Source organism: Haliaeetus albicilla, chromosome 22, assembly GCF_947461875.1.
Source record: "Haliaeetus albicilla chromosome 22, bHalAlb1.1, whole genome shotgun sequence".
Taxonomy (NCBI): domain Eukaryota; kingdom Metazoa; phylum Chordata; class Aves; order Accipitriformes; family Accipitridae; genus Haliaeetus; species Haliaeetus albicilla.
The window spans coordinates 14,332,215-14,354,136 of NC_091504.1; the positions used below are offsets into that span (position 1 = coordinate 14,332,215).

The following is a 21,922-nucleotide window of genomic DNA, read 5'->3' on the forward strand; positions in this document are numbered from 1 at the left end:
TTCTTTTTGACTAGAGTCCAAAGAAAACTGAGTGATTTTTTTTAAAGTACTGTCGAAATGTATTTTTCCCACTGTGCAACACAGTGACATTTTCTTAAAGATTTTGTTCTTGTTCCAGTTTGATACAAACCTACAAGTCCAGTTCAAATGACATTTGAGTTACCAAAACCAAATAATTAACTTTATAATTATTCTAGGCTATTTCAATAAAGAAAATAATAGTCTCTCACTGTTTCCTCTCCCGTATTATCCAAATTTCTCCAGAGGACAATTATTACTGTGCTGATACATACATACCTCTGGTTTTGTTTGCTTTAGAACTATCCTAATCAGATTTCTTATGGGACAGAAAAACATGTAGCTGAAAAGTCCATCAACTGTTTGAGCGATGATCCAATATTTGTATATCACACTTCCATATTCAGTTGTTTTACTTAACGGTTATTGCTTCTTTACTCTCACGTGGAGTTCTCTTAGTAAGACTGCAGTACTATTGCTTAGATCCGTTTGTGGCAAAACAACCAAGATCCAATTCTGGCCGCCTTTAAAGTAATACATTAAAGGTACTACATATTTCCTATCAACATGGAATAAGCAGGCATCTATGCTCAAGTGTACATGCCATTTCAAGATTTTTTTTTTTTTTTTTAAATAAAAAATTCTAGCTATAATGGTTCAGGGATCATAGGAACTGATTATGGCTTCCAAAGCACTTTTCAGCTTTAGTCAAATACGATTTAAAACTCCACTAGCTGCACAGAAGAAGTGTGTACAAGCAGGTAAGTCCATACAAGCTAGCTTCCAAGGCTTATTTTATGAAAAGATCTACCAACCAGCTCATACTTAAGTTTATTTGTAGTTTTAATTAAATATTTGAAGTGCCAGTCAGCAAATCCTTAAACTGCCCTAGCATGAAACTATTAAACCTCTTCTAGATCAGATGAAGTTCATCTAGGTCTACCTTAGTATACATGAGGTGAAAATGTGGCCCAGAATATTTAGGCCTTGTCCTAGATTCTATTTTTTTAGTACTTTTTTTTTTTTATTTGGTGTGTTTTCACTTAGCTTCACATTTGACATTCAGTAAAGTAACTCAACATACAAAAGTGTTTGATACAGTCTGTGCCACAGACTTACCTGATGTTGCAGAAATGTGGCCTTTTTGTCCTAGTTTATAAAACTTCCATGTATAAAAAAGCAGTGTAGTCTTGTAACTAGTTGTTTGTATTGCTCTCTCCCAAGAGTACCCAGTAATTTGGAAAGCAGCCAACCTTTTCTGGTGTCATTTAGCAAATGAGATATTTAAAGAACTCTGATTACAAACTACACATTCATAAGTGCAGTTGCTTTAATATATACATGGAAGACAACCAAGCAGGTACTTAATTAGGCAAATCTTCTGAAACTAAACAACAGTGAAGATGTATGCCCTCCAAAACATTTCTTGACATGTACAATTGCAAACAGAAAACTAATTAAGGAAAGCTACACAATATTGGGGATTAAAACTTTAATAAATATCATGGGAGTTCTAAATTATTCTTAACACATAATAGCATTTCCTTTTTATTGCAATATATTATATACAGGAAGACAGTGAAGAGGAGACTATTCCTAAAGAGGAACAAAGCCAGAGAATGAGGCATCTGGGCTGTCAGCTGCACCATCAAAAATTAGGTTTTTCTCCAAACCAGATCTTCTCAGAAAGCAAAAGGAAGGCAAAGTACTCTCATCTATTCAAGGTCTAATTGTGCAGTTTGGGACAGTAGTAACAATGGTGGCGAATCCAAACGGAAGTCATCTAATATTTAAAAAAACCTACGAAACAAAACACTGAAAAAACAACACAAAAGTAAATCTGAGGGGATTAATTGGACATTACACCTTCAAAGAGAAAAAGATGTCTAGTATCAAATGGTAATTCTGACTACTATCAACTAGGCAGAAATTGGTTGAGATGGATAATGATTCTAATTCAGCAGAGTACTTTGCTGTTACTGTAAGAAATCACCTTGTATCCTATATGCAGGGCACATTTCCAAGGTGATGGCACCAGAAAAAAACAGAGCATACAATAACATATCCAAGGTGAAACTGTATTAACTCTTGGCATAAATTATTGCATCACATAAGTATTTTTGAAACTATTATCACCAGAGTCAATGCTAACCATAATTGTGCTGCTTTGGTCCTGCTATTGAAGTCCTTTACACTTTTTCTCCTTCCAAGTTAAAAATAACCTTTTTTGATAACAAAAACGCGAAAAGATTAACTTGTTTCAAATTTTCCTTCTAAATATGTAATAATACATGTATGTTGAAGTAGAAAATCTGTAACATATAATACTTAAATTCCTATTAAGTGCACTTTATTACAGCATCTTACATTTCTACTTGCAGTTTAGCTTTGTTTTGCAAGTGAATGAAGCAAAGAGTTCCTGGATTTGTCAGCTACTTGGGGAAAAATGTCAGGTTTCTAAAACAGCCACGAAGCACTTCAAAGTGCCATGAGCACTTTAACTACAGACTGCAGGAGCACTTCTTAAAAAATAGAAGAGTAAGATGAAAATGTTAGGCTTCAGCCCATTTACTGCAAAACAGAAAAATCTCTACTACTATTTTAACTAACCTCTTACTGAGCACCATTTAATCGTACAGATGATTTGCTGGGAGTGCACGTAGAATAAATTGCTTATACTGAAAAGGCAAAACTTAATCTTGAAGAATCTTTAAAAGCGCTCTCCGCTCAGTCCTGTGTAATTCTGTATCTTCTGCTCTATGCCGAAATTACCCCCCAATTTATGGACAATTTTCCATTTGTTTCCATTCTGCTGGAATTCTAGAAAAGGCTCTTCACCTGCTGCGTGAACTCTAGACCTGCAGCACATATGGTAAACTCTGCATACTGTCCTTGCCCACAACTTCTGCTTTCTGCTCTTGTGCAACACCTTGGGCAGTCGACCCTTGGGCAGTGGTTTCCTTCCACAGCACAGGTGCGAGGACATCTTGCTGGGCGTTGAGCTTTGCTTATGGTTACTCTACAATGAGGCGTTAAAGTGCTGGTTTTATCATTTTAACAGGAAGACAAACGCTTCTTCTGTAATACTTCCAGCCAGCCTACCAGTTCCTCCGGACTTTCATCATTGAGGCATAATCACCAGTGGTTCTCCACTGCCCTCAGCAAATTCCCATTCCTTCTTTCCTGCTGGTGCTGGTTCTGCCTTTCCAGTCTGAAAGGCAAAGACCGTGTTTTCCAACATCTGCGACACTTCACCCCACAGAAAAGCAGCTGTCTCACGACTCCCCTTCCGCTGGCGGCCCTATTACAGCTTTTCTGCTGTGCAGCGGCTGGCTGGGCCGTCCTCCCCGCCGTTACAGGACGCGGCAGGCAGCTGAGGGGCACTTGTCAGGCCTGGCAGCCCTCAGCAGCGGGTCTGCTGCTGCTCACACGTAGGCGGACAGGCCTCCGCTCCGGGAGCGGTTCCTCAGCCGCCGCGCCCGGGGATAACTCGCGGGAGCAGACCACCGGCACGCCGACTAACCCGCTCCCGCCCGCTGCCAGGCACCGCCCCAGGAGAAAATGGCGGCCGCGCCGCCCACCGCCGCCGGGCGCTCACGTGGGCGCTCACGTGCGGCGGGGCGGGAGGGGCGGTTTCCGGAAGCGCTCGGCGGAGGTTGCGGGCGGTGCCGAGCCGGGCCGAGCTGCGGGCGCGCGCGCGGGATGGAGGTGATCAGAAGCAGTGAGTGACCAGCCGGCCCCGCGCGCCCTGCGCGGGTCGCGCCTCGCGGCCGCGGCGGGAGCCCCCGAGCCGGCGGCGCAGAGGACGCCCCGGCGCGCGCCCGCTGCCCTTCCCCAGGCTGGCGGCGGGGTCCGGCCTCAGCCTCTCCTCCGGGGGCGCGGGGGGCCCCCGCTCCGCCCCGCGCCCGTGAGGGACGGCCCTCAGGGGGCAGGTGCGGCGGGAGGGGGGGCGGTGCGCCTCCGCCCGCGCCCCGAGGCTGAGGTGCGGCAGGCCCCGCCGGCCACGGCCACGGCCACGGCCACGGCGTCGCTGGCGGGCGCGGGCCGCCTCTGCCCGCCTGGGGGGCGGCGGGCTGCGGTGGGGAGTCGTCAGTAGCCTCAGGTGCGTTTTACCCCTTTACCCGCAGATTTTAAGGATAACCTAAACAAAGTGTACGAAGCTATTGAGGAGTCGGACTTCCTGGCCATCGATGGGGAGTTTTCAGGTACGGTCGCACCTGTTTGGTGCTCGCGAACCGCTGGCAGTATCTGTGCGGGGTCCCGGGTGCCCGAGTTTGCTCATCTACGGTGTCTCGGTGTTGGCTTGAAGAAGCTAAAGCTGAGGCTACCGCAAAATGATTAAACCACTTACTATATGTGTGATAGCAAGGTTTTGGTCAAATGAAGATACACATCATACTCTGCTGCTTCTGCTCCCTCCCCGCAGTAATCTTTTAACGTGTTAATTGATTTTTAGCTGCAGCTCAGGGAGAAGAGAAAGATTTTATATGTATCAGGAAACCAAGAGATTGGGATAAATAAGGGGGGCCCTGCAAGTGTTTGGACAGGGAAAGACAGCAGTAAGAACTTTGACGTTGGTAAAACCCAGAGGGTCTGTGCATCAGAGAGATGCCTTAATAAGTGCTTTGGGATACAGAGTTCAGTCAACCATGACACATAAATGTGATCAAGATTAGATTTTGTTAGATGTGGAGCTTGTGGAAATATGGTTGTTGTTATGTACGGCTTAAGGTGACCAAGCCATTCAATACATCTGCGGACAGCACTCTTCCCGTTTTTAGTTTGACTTTGATCCTGCATTGTGTCGTAAAGACCCATCAACATTATGTTACTAGTAGGTCTTTTCATGTTACTGTTGTGTTGAATAGGAACCAGAGCAACAGAGCTTTTGCCGCAGAGCTTTACTGCTAGAACTGTACCATCTGGGTGGCTTTTACACTAACATGCATACTTTTATGCAGTAGGATATATTTCTCAACTGAAATAATCTTAACATGTACTTTAAGTGAAAACGTTTTTCTTAAATTGTTGCATTTCTTTGCTGTGGCTAATTTTTAAATGCTCACCCAAAGCAAAATACGTTCTACTTTTTCAGGGATCAGTGATGGGCCTTCTGTTAGTGCATTAACCAATGGCTTTGACACTCCAGAAGAAAGGTATCAGAAACTTAAAAAGGTAAAGTGTTTACCTTGAATAAAATGAAGATGCTGGAAAAAGATGAGAACTCCTTAGTTCAGAATGGAGACAATGTAGGGAAATATGACAGAGGTCTGTAAAATTGAGTTACGTAGAGCAGATGGGGATTGCTTGTTTCATTGTCTCCACTAACAAGAAGTGGGAAGTGTTGCATTAAACCTGCAGAAGTCATGGTCAGAACAGACACATATGACTCCTCATGCAAGAGTTAGTAGATGTGTAGAACTTGTTAAAGGATGTTGAGAGTGTTAAAATTTATCGGTTCAAAGGGAGACTGGGTAAGAGAAGTTCAGTGACAGCAGGACTAGGGTCCTTCCCAAATTACTTCCCCTGCCAGCATGTACTTACCCTGACAAAACTTAAATGCCAGCTGCCACCACTGCCTCTTCCTCTTTGCAGCACACACACACAAAAAAAAAGGTGCCAGAGGATGTGGAAAGAGTTTTGAAAAATAGCCAAATGACCACAGGAGACAACATATGGTGTGTGAGGTTCAAATGGTCAAAACTGTGATGTCTTGGGTTGTGGGTTTGGTGTTTGGTTTTGGGGTTTGGGTTGTTTTTCCGTAAGAGAAAGGAATCAGAAAAGGGAAATCCTAAGCATCTCAGCACATGCTGTTTCCTGAAGTGTCCAAGGAGTCAGTAAACACTGTTTCCTAATATTATGTTAAGAGACATTGCAGGATGAGGGAATGACTAGTTAGTGTTCCTACTGAGAAACTAGGACAACAAATGGCAAAAACAGGGGAGGAGGCGGTAGCTAAAAAAAAAAAAACCAAACAAAAAAACCACAAAACCAAAAAACCCCAAAAACTACCAAAAAAGAAGAAAAGAAAAGAAAAAAAAAAAAAAAGAAAACCCCCAAACACTAAAGGAGACAATAAAAGTAGAGATCAGTCTCTGAAGAGCATCCAAGAAGCTAGAGGATGCCATGTTTTCTTCACCTGGATGAATATGAGCCTTTGAGTCCTTCAGGGTAGCTGACAATTCAGGCTCTGCACGCACAATCAGTCTCTCTTGTTCATTGTAAGAGGTCTGGTGTATTAGAAGCTAGCCCCAAATTCTTTGTTGTCACCTTCTTAAAACTTAACTTTTACCAGAAAATAAATTAACTTGATTATTGTTATTTTTGATCTTTATAGTCAAGAGGACTAATTTTCTATGTCCTGCTGCCACCCATTATTTTTTCTCTATGATAGTATTGAATAATTCTGTGTGTTCTTTGTGTTTAAAATGGGTGTTTGGCCCTCAGGAGGAATGACTCTTTGAATGAGATCACAGCGCTTTTTTATTTTCTTGTACACTTGCAGTGGTGTTAAAAACATTTCCAATATTGATCCAACAATTGTGAAATACTAGAGGACATGATGATAAAGTGCCTAGTGACTATGCTAGTACATCTATCACGTTATCCACTGTTAGGCCCATGAGTTAGAAGAATATTAAATGTATTATTATGTGTATTTGAAAACTATATACAGCCAGTGTCCCTCACACCCTGCTCCCACACTATGGGGAATGTAAATGAATGTTGAGGAGGAGACTGACAGCTGCTTTAGGTGCAGCATCTCATATGTGTGAGCAACAGGTGGAGAGAGAGATGTTCTTGTCTGTTTACGGAATGGAAGTGCATGCTACAAATCATCTTTGGGCAATTGTAAGATGATTAAATGGGGATGAAAACTAGTTGAAAAACTCTGGTGTATTTATGTAAAAATTACCAACAGAACAAACGTTGGTTAAGAAGGTTCAGATTTGCTTAATTTTGAAATACAGCAAAATCATATTTATTGTGGATGCACCCCAGTTTTCTTTAAATCTGTACGATTTTTATTCTCATGCAAAGTTTTCCTTTCCTTTCCAGCATTCCATGGATTTTTTGCTCTTTCAGTTTGGCCTTTGCACTTTTAAATATGATCACACAGAAGAAAAGTATGTTATTCTCTTATTCCTTGTTTTCTTAATTGAGGAATTTGCAAAGTAATAGTGATAAGCTGTACTGACATGCAACTCATCTTTTTCACAGGTATGTAATGAAGTCATTTAATTTCTATATTTTTCCAAAACCCTTTAACAGAAGTTCACCAGATGTCAAGTTTGTCTGTCAGGTTAGTAGAAAAACAAGTTTGATTTTGTTTGGTTAAGGTACACCTGCAGCAAACTTCCAAAAAATATTTCCAGGAAGACTCTACATCATTGCAGAGGGAGAAGTGGTTGGTTCTTTTAACAGCTTAAGAGGCAGAAAAACATAAGTTTCCGGGGTTTGTTTGGTTTTTTTTTTCTTATAAAAGAAATAAGCATCAGTTAAGAGCAATCCCTAAAAATGAGCTCTAAGGGAATATCTTTGACTTAAGTTTTTAAATCTTGTCACACATTACATTGTGTGGTTTCTGGAGTTGGAGATAACGTTCCAAACCTGGCAAGATGATTCTTTTCTTTCTTTTTTTTTCTTTTGTTTGTTTTTTTGTTTTGTTTTGTTTTCTTTTCTTTTTTTTCCCCCTTTCTTGTCTGACTTCCTGCTCCCTTGCTTTTTCTGTTTGATCCTTTATTCCCAGCTGCTTATCTCACTTTCACTGTTTCCCAGGCTATTGCTGGCATTTTTCTGCTCTCAGATTTGTTCTCCTGAACTACATTTTGCTTTCTTTAGTTTCCTCTCTCCACACAGCTCATTCTTTCAGCTTTATGCCTTTAGTGTATTTATTGTTCTTGTACTTTATGGAAGTTGAAAATAAATAGCAAGAGTAGCATAGCCTAAACTCTCTGGCTTCTTCAGGGTCACAAACTTGGTCGCTCTTGACTTTGGACTTCATATAATTTCTTTAAAAGTGTAAAAATAACTGAATTGATCTTTTTATGCCACAGATACTCTTGCCAATTGTGAAGCTGTTTTCTTTTGTTGCAGAGTTCAAGTATAGATTTTTTAGCAAACCAAGGATTTGATTTTAATAAAGTTTTTCGCAACGGTGAGTTGTTTTGTTGGTTTTTTTTCTCTTTCTTTCAGTGTCTGCAAAATTTATGATGACATCTTTCTTCATTTTCTGCAAAAAGAAAAAGGCAGCCATTCATGATACTCTCTTAACACATAATGAAGTTCTTAGAATTATTTTTACCTGATCTATAATTGTGCTGATAGTTACTCCCTTTCCAAAAATTCATTGTATAGATTCAACAGAATAGAATTCCTATTTAGATGAGTGCTTGGTTGTTTATTTTTTTTGGTGGCTAAACATAAATAGATAGAATAAGAAGTTATGTAGCTGTGTAATGGATCAGTAGTAACATTTTAGAAAAGGTATCAGTGCATTGTAATAAGTGCTGCTGCAGTCCATTATTAAAGTGATACAGATAGCAAGGAAGAGGAGTGTTAAATATTTTTGTGATTGTGATCTACAGTTCTGCATTCCTCAAGCTTCTGCCTTGTGCGGATGAGGCATGTAGGTCTTAAGAGTCCGATGGTACCAGCTAATCTGGCATGTGCTAGAAGGAAGCCTGTGTAGACACAGATAAAGAATGGCGTCTAGAACAGACGACTGAAAGGGAAGGGTATGTTTTGAGCCTTCAGAGGTGTAACACTGGCAAATGCTTGGTTAGTAATAAGGCTTTGCTAAATCATACATCCCTAATTTGTCTCTAATTATGATGAGCTTTTAAATCTCTCTCTCAGGAATTCCATATTTAAATCAGGAAGAAGAAAGACAGCTAAGGGAACAGTATGATGAAAAACGTTCTCAGGCCAATGGTGCAGGATCTCTGTCATACGTTTCTCCTAATGCCGCAAAGTGTCCTGTAACAATTCCCGAAGATCAGAAAAAATTCATTGAGAAAGTAGTGTAAGTAAAATTGATTAATATTCTGATGTTGTTGAAACTAAAACATAAACAATAATGACATGTTCATATGTTGAAGCTGTTTTTATTAGTTCAGCAGTTGTGAAATATTTCTCTCTTTGTTATGAAGTGTTTTCTTGTCTTTTGGGGAGAGCTGTAAACATCATAAAAAGAAAACAGTAGATATAGAAGCAAATCATCTGTTTCTTCCAGGGAACAGATAGAAGACTTATTAAAGAATGAAGAAAATGAAAGTTTGGAACTGGAGCCATGCACAGGGTCAGTTTCTGAAATTACATATCTTCTAAAAAAATTATTTATTTTGGCTGTATAGAGTTAGGGGAGTGACAAAGAACAACAACATCTTTATTTGGGTTAACTGTAGCAAAATCTACATTTGACTAATCTCTGTACGTTGAGAAAACATGATAATTTATATAGATGTCATACTTTGCTTTATGAGCCATAACTTCTGCATGTAGTGACAACATATTTAAGTATAGCCAAGAAGCGTCTTGCATATGTGAGCCTCCTTTTGCTGTTGCTGAATTGCTCCGTAAACCTTGGTTATGGATTTTATAAACAAATTTCTCAAACCTATTGAGCTTTTGGTTATTCATAGTTGACACTATGTATTGAAACTGTTTTTAGTAGGTCTCCTTCCCACAGTCTATTTAGCTTTGGAGTCTAGATGTTTGGAGAGTGCAGTTATTTAAAAAATTAAAAAAAAAAGAACTTAGAAATACTAGAACATTATGAAGCTGGGGGTAAGGTAACATCACTGTATCTATGTTCAGTAATCATGACTACAGAATATTTGCTTATGAGATGGTATGTGGATAATTGTACAAAATGGTGTAAGTGCCTTTACAGCTTGACAACTGAACGTCAGAATTCAGTAAAACCCTTCTAAGCCTATAGGTTCTGGTAGCAGTGACTTGTACTTTAAAAATCTTTCTAAAATGAACATGGAGCTGGCTTTAACTGAGCATTATTACTTTGAAACACTTTCGTAAGAGGAGTGTTAGTAACACAAATGTCTTTTGATTTTAGATTTCAGAGGAAATTAATTTATCAGACCTTGAGCTGGAAGTAAGTTACTGGTAATACTGCCTTACTGTATATTTTTTAGTATTTCTTATAAGAAATCTGGGTAAGATCTGATCTACTTAACCTCAGAGGTGATTCATTTAGATTTTTTGTTTCCTTTAAGAGCAGACTTTATAATGTTCTGAAGATAAATTCCATTAAACTGGTTTGTGATGATTCATTTGAATATTTTAAAGCTTAGTATTTACTTTAATATTCCTACCTAAAATCTGTGAATAGAACAGCACAGCCTAGAATTATGTAACAAATGCAACTTGACAGGTTTTTAGTGAACAGAAAGCGCATGTGCTTATACAGATTGTGGGCTTTACTTGAAAAACTACTAGTTCTTTAGTAGGTACTGGTATGTTTATAGTTTTCTGTTAGATGCCAAGGATAAGTGTTTTGATGACTTAAAAATCCTAATTCTAGCAGTAATTATCTTCTTTCTTGGCTTACTTTATCCCTCATCTTTGCCTAAATATATCTCTTAATGCCTTAGGAGAAACTATAAGGCTGTTGAGATGAGATTTTCATTGTTCTGATTGCACTAGTAAAATGTGGAAAATACAGTGGAAATATTTTTTTGTACATTTAGTTAATTTAGTGTTGCAACAGTATCTGGCACTCAGTTACACTGGAAGTGGATAAAATAAAGCTTCTCTCCATGAAATGCAATCTCAAGAAGTGAGCTTGAGAACTGATCTGAAAAAGAGAGAGGTGTTTTCAAGAATTTTTCTGTGTGAATTTTTTAATATATTGATAGAATATCTACAGTTTCCAGTAGCACATAGTGTTACCTTTGTCTGACGTTTAATCTTGCATCTTCTTTCGGTGGATGGAAGAGTGTGTTCATGAATTGTATATTTTTTTTAACATTCAGCTGTGTTGCTTTATGCGTATACAGCTGTGTACACTGTGTGTATATATTGGTGAGAGAAAGCAAAATTGTGAAGTCAGCATGGAGATAATTAAAGCAGAAAACAGTGAGGTTATTGATTGGCCTTGTGTCCTGAACTCTTCACAGGTAATTTTCTCTATTGAAGTGTTCTGTTGTGCAATAGTGTTTTGATGCATCCAAGGTCTGTGACATGAAACAGCTTGAAAGTGAGGTCTAGTTTCAAAATTGTGTGAAAAGTCAGGGTGGAGAGGACACGACAGTATTCTAGTGTGTGTTCTCTAGTACTAGTTTTAGTAGTAGCCAGAGGACGAAGGAAACATGCTGGTTCTGCAGTGGTTATATAATTCTGGTTAGTTTATTATAATGGGAAGATCAGAGTAATATCTACTTGTTAAGCAGTGAAAGACGATATTCTCTGACCTTGCTATCGGTTGGATGCTCTGTGGTTCTGTGTATGGTAGTACTTTGGTAATTAAATGTGATTGTGGTAGTGATGCAACCCTGTAGCAGAGGTAATGACATTTGTATTAATATTTCATATTAAAGCTTACTGTTAGCAGGAAGTTCAGGGGTGTTTATAAATCCTAGAATAAGTGACATATTAAAGGCATGCAGTCACCAAAGAAGCTGTCTTGTGGCTGCAAGTAAATGAGAGCTTTCTCACCAGTGTTTTGGTTTTGGATTTCTTGAAAGGAGAGATTCTACATTGTGATGAAATATCTAGATGATGTTTACTTGTAATAGTACTAAAATAAGAAGTTATAGGTTCCACAGCAATAGGATGGGAAATTGCATAAGAAAATACAATTTAGTGCTAGTTACTGTTAGGTAACTTAAGGAGGCCAATTTAACTAGCCTATTGCTTCAAATATTCCATTATTTTAAATTAAAAAGGAACTTTTAATAGTTCTTTTGCACTTAAGACTTATAGGAATAATGAAACATGAAATTACCGAATCACTGTTGTGGTTTCAATGTGCTACATGCCAAATTAATAACTACTTACTTTTACTTTTCATTTGTTTTGATGTAGGTATCCAAAAGGTATCCATGTTGAAACTCTGGAGTCAGATAAGGTAACTAGGCATGTTACTACCTGTAACATCTGTTCTCTTTAAAGGAAATTTTATTTCTCGATTTTACCAACTCTCCTAACTTGTAGATCTAACTTGAGCTTTGTTATGCAAAATGCAAAGCGTTTTAAATGGAACATAATGAATTAGTTTCTAAACATTAAATCTGACCAACATATGAAGTGTAAGCATGTATTTGTGTGGCATAATATTATTATTATATTTTTAAAAGGATACTGAAAGGTATTTTAAGGTGTAGTGCATCTGATGTTCAATATTCATGAAAAGTAGATCTTGATCTTAGAGGAGAAATAGTGGCATCACATGCTGTATCCTCCACTTGCCAGCACAAATCTCTGCTTCAAAAGATACTTGAAATCCACTATTTGCAAGGAGGTGCTGATAGCCTTTCCTCAGAAGTAAAAAGTGGATTTAATAAAAGTTAGGTTTGGTGGATGAATCTAATGCAGCTTTCTAAAGTAAGCTTTTGGGAGTAGGTGATAAAGTGGTGCTTACAATAGAAACAGTCATGTTGCCAAGTAACTGCTGCTGAGGTATGACTTCATTTTCTTTACAATGTGAATTTACAGAAACTTGCAGTGGTCTTAAATATGAACTTCTCAGAGTCATTCCTCAAACTATACACTTTTTATTTTAGAAGGAGAGATATATTGTTATTAGTAAGGTAAACGAAGAAGAACGAAAAAGAAGAGAACAGCAGAAACAAGCAAAAGAACAGGTAAGTAAGTTCCATTTCATTACTTTTTGTGAAAAGAGGGAGGGGGAGAATCTATGACTTCAATCAGCTCTGCAAAATTGCGTGATAGGGTTTGGTAGTATTTTGCTTTTGTTTGGCTGTGGCTGTTGTCTGAAATTGATCCTCCAGATTCTACCAGATGACTTAGGCTTTACAATAGAGCAAGAAGAGTAGCAAGACAGTACAAAATCTTGAAGAATGAGTAAGTGTAGAATACTGAACCAATATTCTGGAGCAGTGAATTCCTCCATATATGCATCTGCTCTATCAGAGAAGCATGGTTTAGTAAAAGGAAACATCAGTTTATTGCATTTATTAGTGCTGTATAACAATAGTAATTGCAAAAAGTATTGCAGAAATTCTCAAGCAAGTTTTCACATTATTTGGATTCACTGTCTGTTACAAAACTTGCTTGCTCTTAGTTGTCCGAGTTAAAATGTCCTGTACTATTAATATGTCAGCTGACTTTTTTTGATAGAAACATACTGCAAGCGACTACTGTAGTAACAAGTTGACTGGAAGGTCATGTCTGGTATATTCAGGCACTCTCATCGTTGTTTATGGGACTTGATATTTTTGCTAACTGACTCTGAGTCAAATTTGAAGAAGTCATAAGACTTGAATTGTGGGAATTCTTAATTACACTCTTGTGATTTGTGCTTACATGTTTCAAGACAAAGTCAATTTAGGTGGAGCAAATAATACTTGCATACAGGGTGCCTCTTAAGAGGGAAAGAGATACCTAACAGAGACCTCAACAAATGTGACATCTCTTTTTCCAAAAGGCAAGTTAGGGTTAATTTACTACTACAGTAGATTTTTCTGAAGCGGTCTTTATAGGTGTATTACTCTGACTAGTGGCATTCAGAGCTGAACTAAAGTAACAGTGAATGTTTTTATTGAGTTTCACTTCTGGCTGGATAAAGACAGATAACGCAAGGCAGAAATTACTTCCTTAGACCTAAAGAAGAAAAATCTGTTACAAATTCTTTAAGTGAAACTAAAACAGATGCTGTGGTCAGATTCCCCCCCCCCGCGAACCAATCTGAGTCAGTTTAAAATGTGTAACTCACATTATATAATATTGTATAATGTAGTTGTATAATATTTCTTCTTATTTTTGTTTATATAAATAGTGAGGAATGTTTCTTCCCCAATCTCAATGTCAGCATAAAAATACAATCTGATTTAATAGAAATAACAATCAGGATTCAACCTGTTGCATCTTATGACAATGTGTGTAAAAAATATGGCTGAAGGTATGTAGCTTAATTTTAATATCTTCTTGAGCTGTTTGCAGTCTAATAGCTGTTAAGCTCTATTGAAGATTGACAATATTGACATATTGACAATGAACTGAGTACAGCTGTATTGGTCTGGTTGGGATGAAGTTAACTTCTTCGTAGTAGCCCATGTGTTTCTGTGCTTTGCATTTGTCGCTAAAACAGTGTTGATACCATAAAAGTGTTTTGGCTACTGCTGAACAGCACTTGCACATTGTCAAGGCTTTCTCTCTCTCTTCCACCCTCCTCCAAAAGCAAGTAGGCTGGGGGGGTGGTCAAGAGGTTGGGAGGGAAGTTTGTGGTTATGGTGTTTATCTTCCCAAGCAACCTTCAAGCATGCTGAGGCCCTGCTTCCCGGGAAGTGGCTGGACATCTGCCTGCTGATGGGAAGTGGTGAATGAATTCCTGGTTTTGCTTTGCTTGTGCATGCAGCTTTTCTTTTCTTACTAAACTGTCATTGTGTTGATCCTATTGATCCACAAGTCTTCTTGCCTTCCCTTTGAAATTTTTTTTTTTCCTCTATCCCCTGGGAAAGGGGAGTGAACAAAAGGCAGAGTGGGTGTTTGGCTTTTGGCCAGAGTCAACCCACCACAATAGCTTGTGACTTGTCCTACTGTACAGTGAACTAGAGCTACATATAACAGTGGAATTCTGTCAGCAGCATCCTGCTTTGAACTTGTGTATCTTCCAAATACTGATATTTTCTCTGTGGTCTGTTCTTGGCTACGTCTGAGAAACAGTTTGAGCCAAACTGGTGTGTCTGCCAGTTTGCAGGTACAGTTTTGACAATATTTGTATTTATGTTTCACTAATGTCAGAATCTTTGCTTACAGGAAGAATTGAATGATGCGGTAGGATTTTCCAGAGTAGTTCATGCCATTGCTAATTCTGTAAGTTAACATGATTTTTAATGTACCTTTGGTTGTAAGAAAAAAAAAAATCAAAGAATTCTTTTGCTGTAACATTTTGGAAGATAAGATGAAATACAAGTTAAAGTAGCTTGTCTTTTTTTTTTTTTATTGTTGTTGTTCAGTTGATGTTGCTTCATGTTTTACAGTGCTTGAGTATGGTAGGTTAAGTAAGCTCTTAAACTAATGACATGAACAACCTCATTATCTGTAAGAGTCAACAATACCAATTTCTTAGGGCTCTTAACAAGATTCTCTTAAGTAACTAAGCTTTGAGGGCTTTTCTCCTCTGTCCTGAAAAGATTGTTGATTTGGGGTTTTTTTGGTTTTTTTTCTGGCAGTTAAAGGCTTAATCAGAGAAGGTCATCTGGTTCTCTTCTACTTACATAGTTAAAATAGTCTATAGTTCTACATCTGTCGCCTTCATCCCAATTGTTTTAAAGTAGTTGTTATCAGCCTGCTGTGTAGAAAAAAATACATATGCATATTGTTTTCTTTAGCAAATGGAGGATGCAGGGAAGCTGAAAAGGTTGTCATGTCAAATGAATCAAAGTTAACGTTCAAAAAATTTCTTGTATTTTTTCAAGAAGGAACGTGCTTGTATAACATCTGCCATGAAAGATTCTGCACTGTGAGAAGCCAGATCATGCCCCTAATAACTATCATGTATTTACAAACGTAAAGAATATATTGTGAGTTGTTGTACAAATTTTAAATGAAAAGGACTGAGAAATCACTTGACTTCAATCTTAAATAGATTACATTTGGAAACCAAGTTGTAAGTAGCTGTTCTAGTGCATCTTTTCAACATTTCAAGCTGCTGCTGAGGGCTGTGATAAGTGGTTGGGACTAGAGGAAAAAGGAGTGGGTGCTCTGAGAGGATAGAGGAGTCTGTGGGGCAGGCAGAGAGCAAATGTGGAAGTTTGATTTGTATTTGTTCCCAGTTGCCCTTGGCTAGCATCTGGGATAGGTGCTTTTCGCATATGGCCCTTGCAATGGCTGTCATTGGAAGTGTAACTAACATTTAATGTTCTTTTCACAGGGCAAGCTTGTTATTGGGCACAATATGCTATTGGATGTTATGCATACCATACACCAGTTCTATTGTCCCCTACCTGATGTAAGTAATCTTCTGAACTTTCAGATGATGAAAAAAAAGCCTTAATGTATTTGTCTTGAGTCTTATCTCCAAACTTTCTTGTGAATGGAAGCATATGACAGTCTACAGAAAAGTATTTTAAAAAGAACACTTGCTATTCTGGGCTATTGCATTATTTTCTTAAATCTTCATGTAGAAAGCTTAGTTGGATTGAATTCTGCTCCTTTACATTTTTTAAGTGTTCAAATTAAACATTGGAATTGAATTGTGGTTTCTGCTCATATCTCTTAGTCCTTCAGAAACTGTTTGGATAATGGCAGGTAAATTTAACTGAATTGTTAAGATACTGGTTTGGAGCTTTAGCATTATTGTGTGGCACTTTTCCCCTGTAGTTTACAAAATGGGGATACATGTTTTCATGTAATAGTACAATTAATAGAATGGTAAGAAATCTTGTAGCAGGATGATGTTCATTGGGGTAAAGAGGTGGAATGTCTGAATAATAGGAGGGAGCATACTTTCGTGACTGCAGTAGGGCAGTCTAACAGTTCATGACTGCAATAGTCTAACAGTTTAGTTAAACTAAGCAATGTATTGGCACTGAGGACATTGTCTGAAGAAGCCAAAGGTCTCATTGGAAAGATGGCCCACATTATGGTTATATTACTTGAAATCCTCAAAGTTTTGTGGGTGTTATGGGAAAGACTTGATTATGAGATGGGAGAAGTAGTTTGGGACCTGTTTGGACAGTGTTGGAACATAAAGTTGTCAGTTGTTCCTGTACTTTTGACACTTGGAATATCTAAACCTGTAGGCAGTCAACTGTCCACCTGGACTGACTGCTTATATTCCATTGGCATATTAAATGATGGGAACATTTAAGTAGAACTGTTAGCACAGCTGGAATTAGAGGTAGTCTGGGTTGTATAATAGGATAGGGTGTTGGAGGTGATAGAACATTTCTGTTATAAATCACAGACAAATCAGAAATAATTAGTCTGTAGTTCTATGTAATTGTGGGTTGTATTTATGGTAATGCTGACAGATACATCTCTTATGAGGTAAGAGTTCAGTCAGTGTGTCTCAGTTCTAGAAGCTGGTTGGATAATTGTAGCTACTGCTGTCTGTCATATTGAGACTGATAAACAGTTAACTTATTTGGATTTTATCTTCTGGTTAAATGTTAAATTAGGACCTAAGTGAGTTCAAGGAAGTAACATCATGTGTCTTTCCCCGGTAAGTTCTTAGTTCAAACTTTCAACTGTTTCTAGTATTGTTTTAGCAAGCTGATGTTGTTTGTCCTAGCCTTGTAACCTAGCTGTTACTGGAAATAAAAATGGGAACAAGTTAGATAAATATAGTTTTTAAAGTATTCTGTAGCGTCTCTTTTTCAGAAGAGTAAAGCTGTTGTTCTACTTCTTGGCAAAAGATGCAGCTTTGCTACCCACTTGCTTGTGGCATTATGTTTGGTGTTTTGAATCTGCACTACATTTGGAACAAGATTTATTTGCTACTTATTGTTTGCATCTCTCGCTATTGCTTAGTTGCTGTCCTTTTTCTTCATGCTGAACAAAGCCAAGGAGTGTTTTGGCTGCTCTAAGATCTGAGAGTAATGTTTTAGTAGGGTGAAACTGCTGTTTCCCAGCTAATACACCAGAATGTTTTTGAGGATTTGGCAAAATGGATGTTCTTCCATTTCAACTTATTTAGCTCTTGCTTTGTTTCTAGGCTATTGGATACTAAACTGATGGCAAGTACACAACCTTTTAAGGTAAATTAATATAATATTATAGAATGATTTCAAGATACAAGTTTGCATTAAGTGTGTATTGAAACACATGATTTATTTTTAGAGAAAAATGTCTAACAATGTTTTCTGTGATGCTCCTTTTTTGTAAAAGAACGATTTTTCTTAATCCCTTATCTAAACTTACAAATTTTTAGAATACAACTTTTTACTTTTATACAAGTGACTTTTGTGTTTGTTGCAGTTTTAAGGTAACTTAGCAGCTTTAAATTCCAAAATATGTACAGTTTTTTTCTACTTAAAAATGTGATTAGCAGATTTTCTGTCTTGTAAATAGCACATGACTGCATGTCTCCTCAGGAGGAAAAAAAGCGTTGTTCGTGAACAAATAGGACCTGGAAGCTGCTTGTATAGTCAAAGCTTTAGAATATTGTGAATGATGACTTAGATTTGTCTAGAAGAAACTTGAACATCATCGTTAAGCTTTATTGTGGCCTGCTAATCACTAGGTAGTCAGCTGGAGAAAAAAATTACAGGTTTCTCTTAAAACTTCTTGCAATGGGAGTGTTATTCTTCCAAAGAATTATTGCGATAAGGGATCATACTTTCTTGCTTTCCTATGTGCCTTTGGAATGAATTAATTAAATATGGATGAAGCAGCATATATCTTTCTGCATACCTCTCTGACTTTACAGCATTGCATAACAGAAAACCTCATTAAAATGTACTTAGTAGATAGTTTCAGGTTTGTCTCGCGTACTACTGTAGTAAGAACAGAGGCTTTTATATTCTGAAACTAATGATCCTGCACAAGTTTTATGTTTTGTACAGTTATGTTGATATTTGTAGTTTCTACAGTAGATGTTTGGGTTTTAGGCTACTGTTATCAAATGGTGCTTTGGGATGCCAATATAATGCATCATTTGAGCTTGTTCATGTACTGAGTTCTTGATAACTTTTCAGACTGCAGACTTAGTGATAACTGTAAATAGCTGTCTTGATTTAGAACCAAAAGAAATTTGGTCCTCAAAAATTTCAGGCAACTTTAAGAAAGATTGTGTAAGATTTTTTGTTTTCTCTTGCTATTGATTCTGTATGTTTTTCCATTGTACTGATTGACAAAGTATATTTGATTAAGAGCTTGAAGAATCATAGAATCATTTAGGTTGGAAAAGACCTTTAAGATCATCGAGTCCAACCGTTAACCTAGCACTGCCAAGTCCACCACTAAACCGTGTCCTTAAGCACCACATCTACACGTCTTTTAAATACCTCCAGGGATGGTGACTCCATCACTTCCCTGGGCAGCCTGTTCCGATGCCTGACAACCCTTTCAGTAAAGAAATTTTTCCTAATACCCAATTTAAACCTCCTCTGCTGCAACTTGAGGCCATTTCCTCTTGTCCTATCACTTGTTACTTGGGAGAAAAGACTGACACCCACCTTGCTACAACCTCCTTTCAGGTAGTTGAGAGTGATAAGGTCTCCCCTCAGCCTCCTTTTCTCCAGGCTAAACAGCCCCAGTTCCCTCAGCTGCTCCTCATAGGACTTGTGCTCTAGACCCTTCACCAGCTTCATTGCCCTTCTCTGGACACGCTCCAGCACCTCAATGTCTTTCTTGTAGCGAGGGACCCAAAACTGAACACAGTACTCAAGGTGCGGCCTCACCAGTGCTGAGTACAGGGGGACGATCACCTCCCTGCTCCTGCTGGCCACACTATTTCTGACACAGGCCAGGATGCTGTTGGCCACCTTGGCCACCTGGGCACACCGCTGGCTCATGTTCAGCCAGCTGCCAGCCATCACCTCCAGGTCTTTCTCTTCTGGGCAGCTTTCCAGCCACTCTTCCCCAAGCCTGTAGCGCTGCGTGGGGTTGTTGTGACCCAAGTGCAGGACCTGGCACTTGGCCTTGTTGAACCTCATACAATTGGCCTCAGCCCATCAATCCAGCCTGTCCAGATCCCTCTGTAGAGCCTCCCTACTCCCCAGCAGATCAACCCTCCCTCCCAACTTGGTGTCGTCTGTAAACTTGCTGAGGGTGCACTCAAGAAATTTGGTTTGAAGAAATTAATAATCTGTATACCTTTTTGTGACATCTTACATATGCGTATATAGATTCACTAATGGAACTTAGCTAAGCTGAAGTGTAGGAGCAGCTTTCTGATTGTAAGGCTTCTTTCACTTTATATTACTTTAAATCAGCAGTATTTACACTTATAAAACTATTCAAGAATATCCAGTCAGCAAGCACACTTAAATAATCACCTTGAATGCCTTCAACCATTATGATTGCTATTTAGGTTATTTTGTCTTGCTGTTTGTGCTGTGTTTTCCCCTGCCATATACCATGCATGGAACCAGATTCAAATAGAAATATTACTTTGGCATAATTCATCATCAAGAATTCTGAAGAGTATTAATAAATGCTTGTGACTCATTATGTTCCAAGTGAGGCCAGTTAACTGTTTAAAACTTGTCTTGACAGACTTCTCTGGTGTATGATTTTGAAATGAGGCTTTGTATAAATCCTTAGAGAACACAGGGTGGCAACAGTAAATAACTCATTTTATCCTATTTGATTTCGTTTTCCAGGGAAAATGTGCTTGGCACTGGCAGTTAATAATGTCTTTTCTTGCAGGAGATCATTAATAATACATCCCTTGCAGAACTGGAAAAGCGTTTGAAAGAGGTTCCATTCAGCCCTCCTAAAGTTGGTAAGGCAATATCAAAACGGTCTTATTTCTGAAATGTTCTCCTCTTTCAGAGGAAAGAAAGTGTTTTGATTATTTTTGTTCTTGGTCTGAAATGTAAATTCCCCTATTAATACTTAGTGTTTTGATGATAGGGACTTCAGTGCAGTGCATATAGTGCAGTTCTAAATATAACTATTAGTGGAAGTCAGTAGGAATCGTTCCACTTTATTTCAGATAATGGAAGAATGGATTTATTCAGTGAACAGCAGTGTCGTCATCTTCTAATGATGGCATTTTGGTTTTTTAGGTTGATTTTTGCTGAGTAACTTGAAATTGTTTTAAAACTGTTTCATTTGGTGATTATTGTCCTTCAGATCAAAGCCAGAGGACTCTAATAGGCACTTGGACAAACAAAACCAAGAAAACTTACACAGTAGTGACTAGTTGTATGTGTTTGACAAATTACTAAAGTTCCTTTAGAGCTTTCTTTGCTTTGAGGAAAAAGGATATTTAATCAAAGGGCAAGCTTATCTCAAGGTTCTGGAATTTTGCTTAAGCTGCTGATTTAGAAAGGAGAGGGCAATACTGAACAGTAGAGTGTGTTGAAAGGGAAAGTCTCAACGCTTAATCAAAAACAAGATGAGTGATACTTTTTGTATTGCTGCTTGTGCAGAGCAGATGCACTTAAGCTGTAGTAACAGTAGAGATAATAAGATGGATATTCTACAGTCTTCTTGGACAATGAGCAGGAGCTTTTGGTCCCTAGACCTAACTGGTACCATGCATATGGAGTCTACGGTAATTGCATGCAGACCTTTTATTGGCATAGCCTCTGTAGCTTCTTCTCGGGATGTAACATAATTTGGCAGCTGACAAGTGCTACATTTTGCTGATGTAATGTACAATAATAATTTTACCAGTTTTATTTTTTTTTTTGAGCAAAGTATGGCCATAACAATTAACTGACTCAGAAGTGTTAATATTTAATCAAAGATGATTGATATAGTTCAGAATATCCAAAGCAAAGCATGTTTAAAAATACTAGAATACTTTCATTAACTATTAATTTGTGTTTTCTTTTGGATATGTATCTATTTAAAAAAAAAAGCACTAGGAAATGTCCTTTTCAGCTCGGCCAGTATAGCTTAATGTTGTCTGAATCTCAGACAACTTTATTTTTTTAAATAAATATTACAAGGGCTCATCTGAAAAAAGGCCTGCTGTTTTGCTACTCTAGTTTTATATATAAAATTTGGATTCAAGTTTCACTTTGCAAAATACAACAATGATATATGCTTACATATTTCCATTGTATAAGTTATGCTAGTATTT

The 21,922-nt window shown here is 38.2% G+C and overlaps 1 protein-coding gene across 3 annotated transcripts in view; it reads left to right on the plus strand.

Moving 5' to 3' along the window:
* Positions 1–3,623: 3,623 nt before the first annotated feature.
* PARN (poly(A)-specific ribonuclease) overlaps positions 3,624–21,922 on the plus strand; it is a 62,639-nt gene continuing 44,340 nt past the window's right edge. Inside the window, exons 1-16 of one of the 3 annotated variants that reach the window (XM_069809961.1) lie at positions 3,624–3,739; positions 4,146–4,223; positions 5,114–5,193; positions 7,078–7,145; positions 7,240–7,321; positions 8,116–8,176; positions 8,878–9,043; positions 9,254–9,319; positions 10,094–10,132; positions 12,064–12,106; positions 12,762–12,842; positions 14,977–15,033; positions 16,094–16,171; positions 17,343–17,386; positions 17,879–17,921; positions 20,536–20,611. In XM_069809961.1, coding sequence (XP_069666062.1) covers positions 3,721–3,739; positions 4,146–4,223; positions 5,114–5,193; positions 7,078–7,145; positions 7,240–7,321; positions 8,116–8,176; positions 8,878–9,043; positions 9,254–9,319; positions 10,094–10,132; positions 12,064–12,106; positions 12,762–12,842; positions 14,977–15,033; positions 16,094–16,171; positions 17,343–17,386; positions 17,879–17,921; positions 20,536–20,611 — 1,081 coding nt within the window. In that variant the 5' untranslated portion in view covers positions 3,624–3,720. The remainder of the gene's footprint in view (positions 3,740–4,145; positions 4,224–5,113; positions 5,194–7,077; positions 7,146–7,239; positions 7,322–8,115; positions 8,177–8,877; positions 9,044–9,253; positions 9,320–10,093; positions 10,133–12,063; positions 12,107–12,761; positions 12,843–14,976; positions 15,034–16,093; positions 16,172–17,342; positions 17,387–17,878; positions 17,922–20,535; positions 20,612–21,922) is intronic. The other 2 variants (XM_069809962.1, XM_069809964.1) reach the window with 2 other exon arrangements.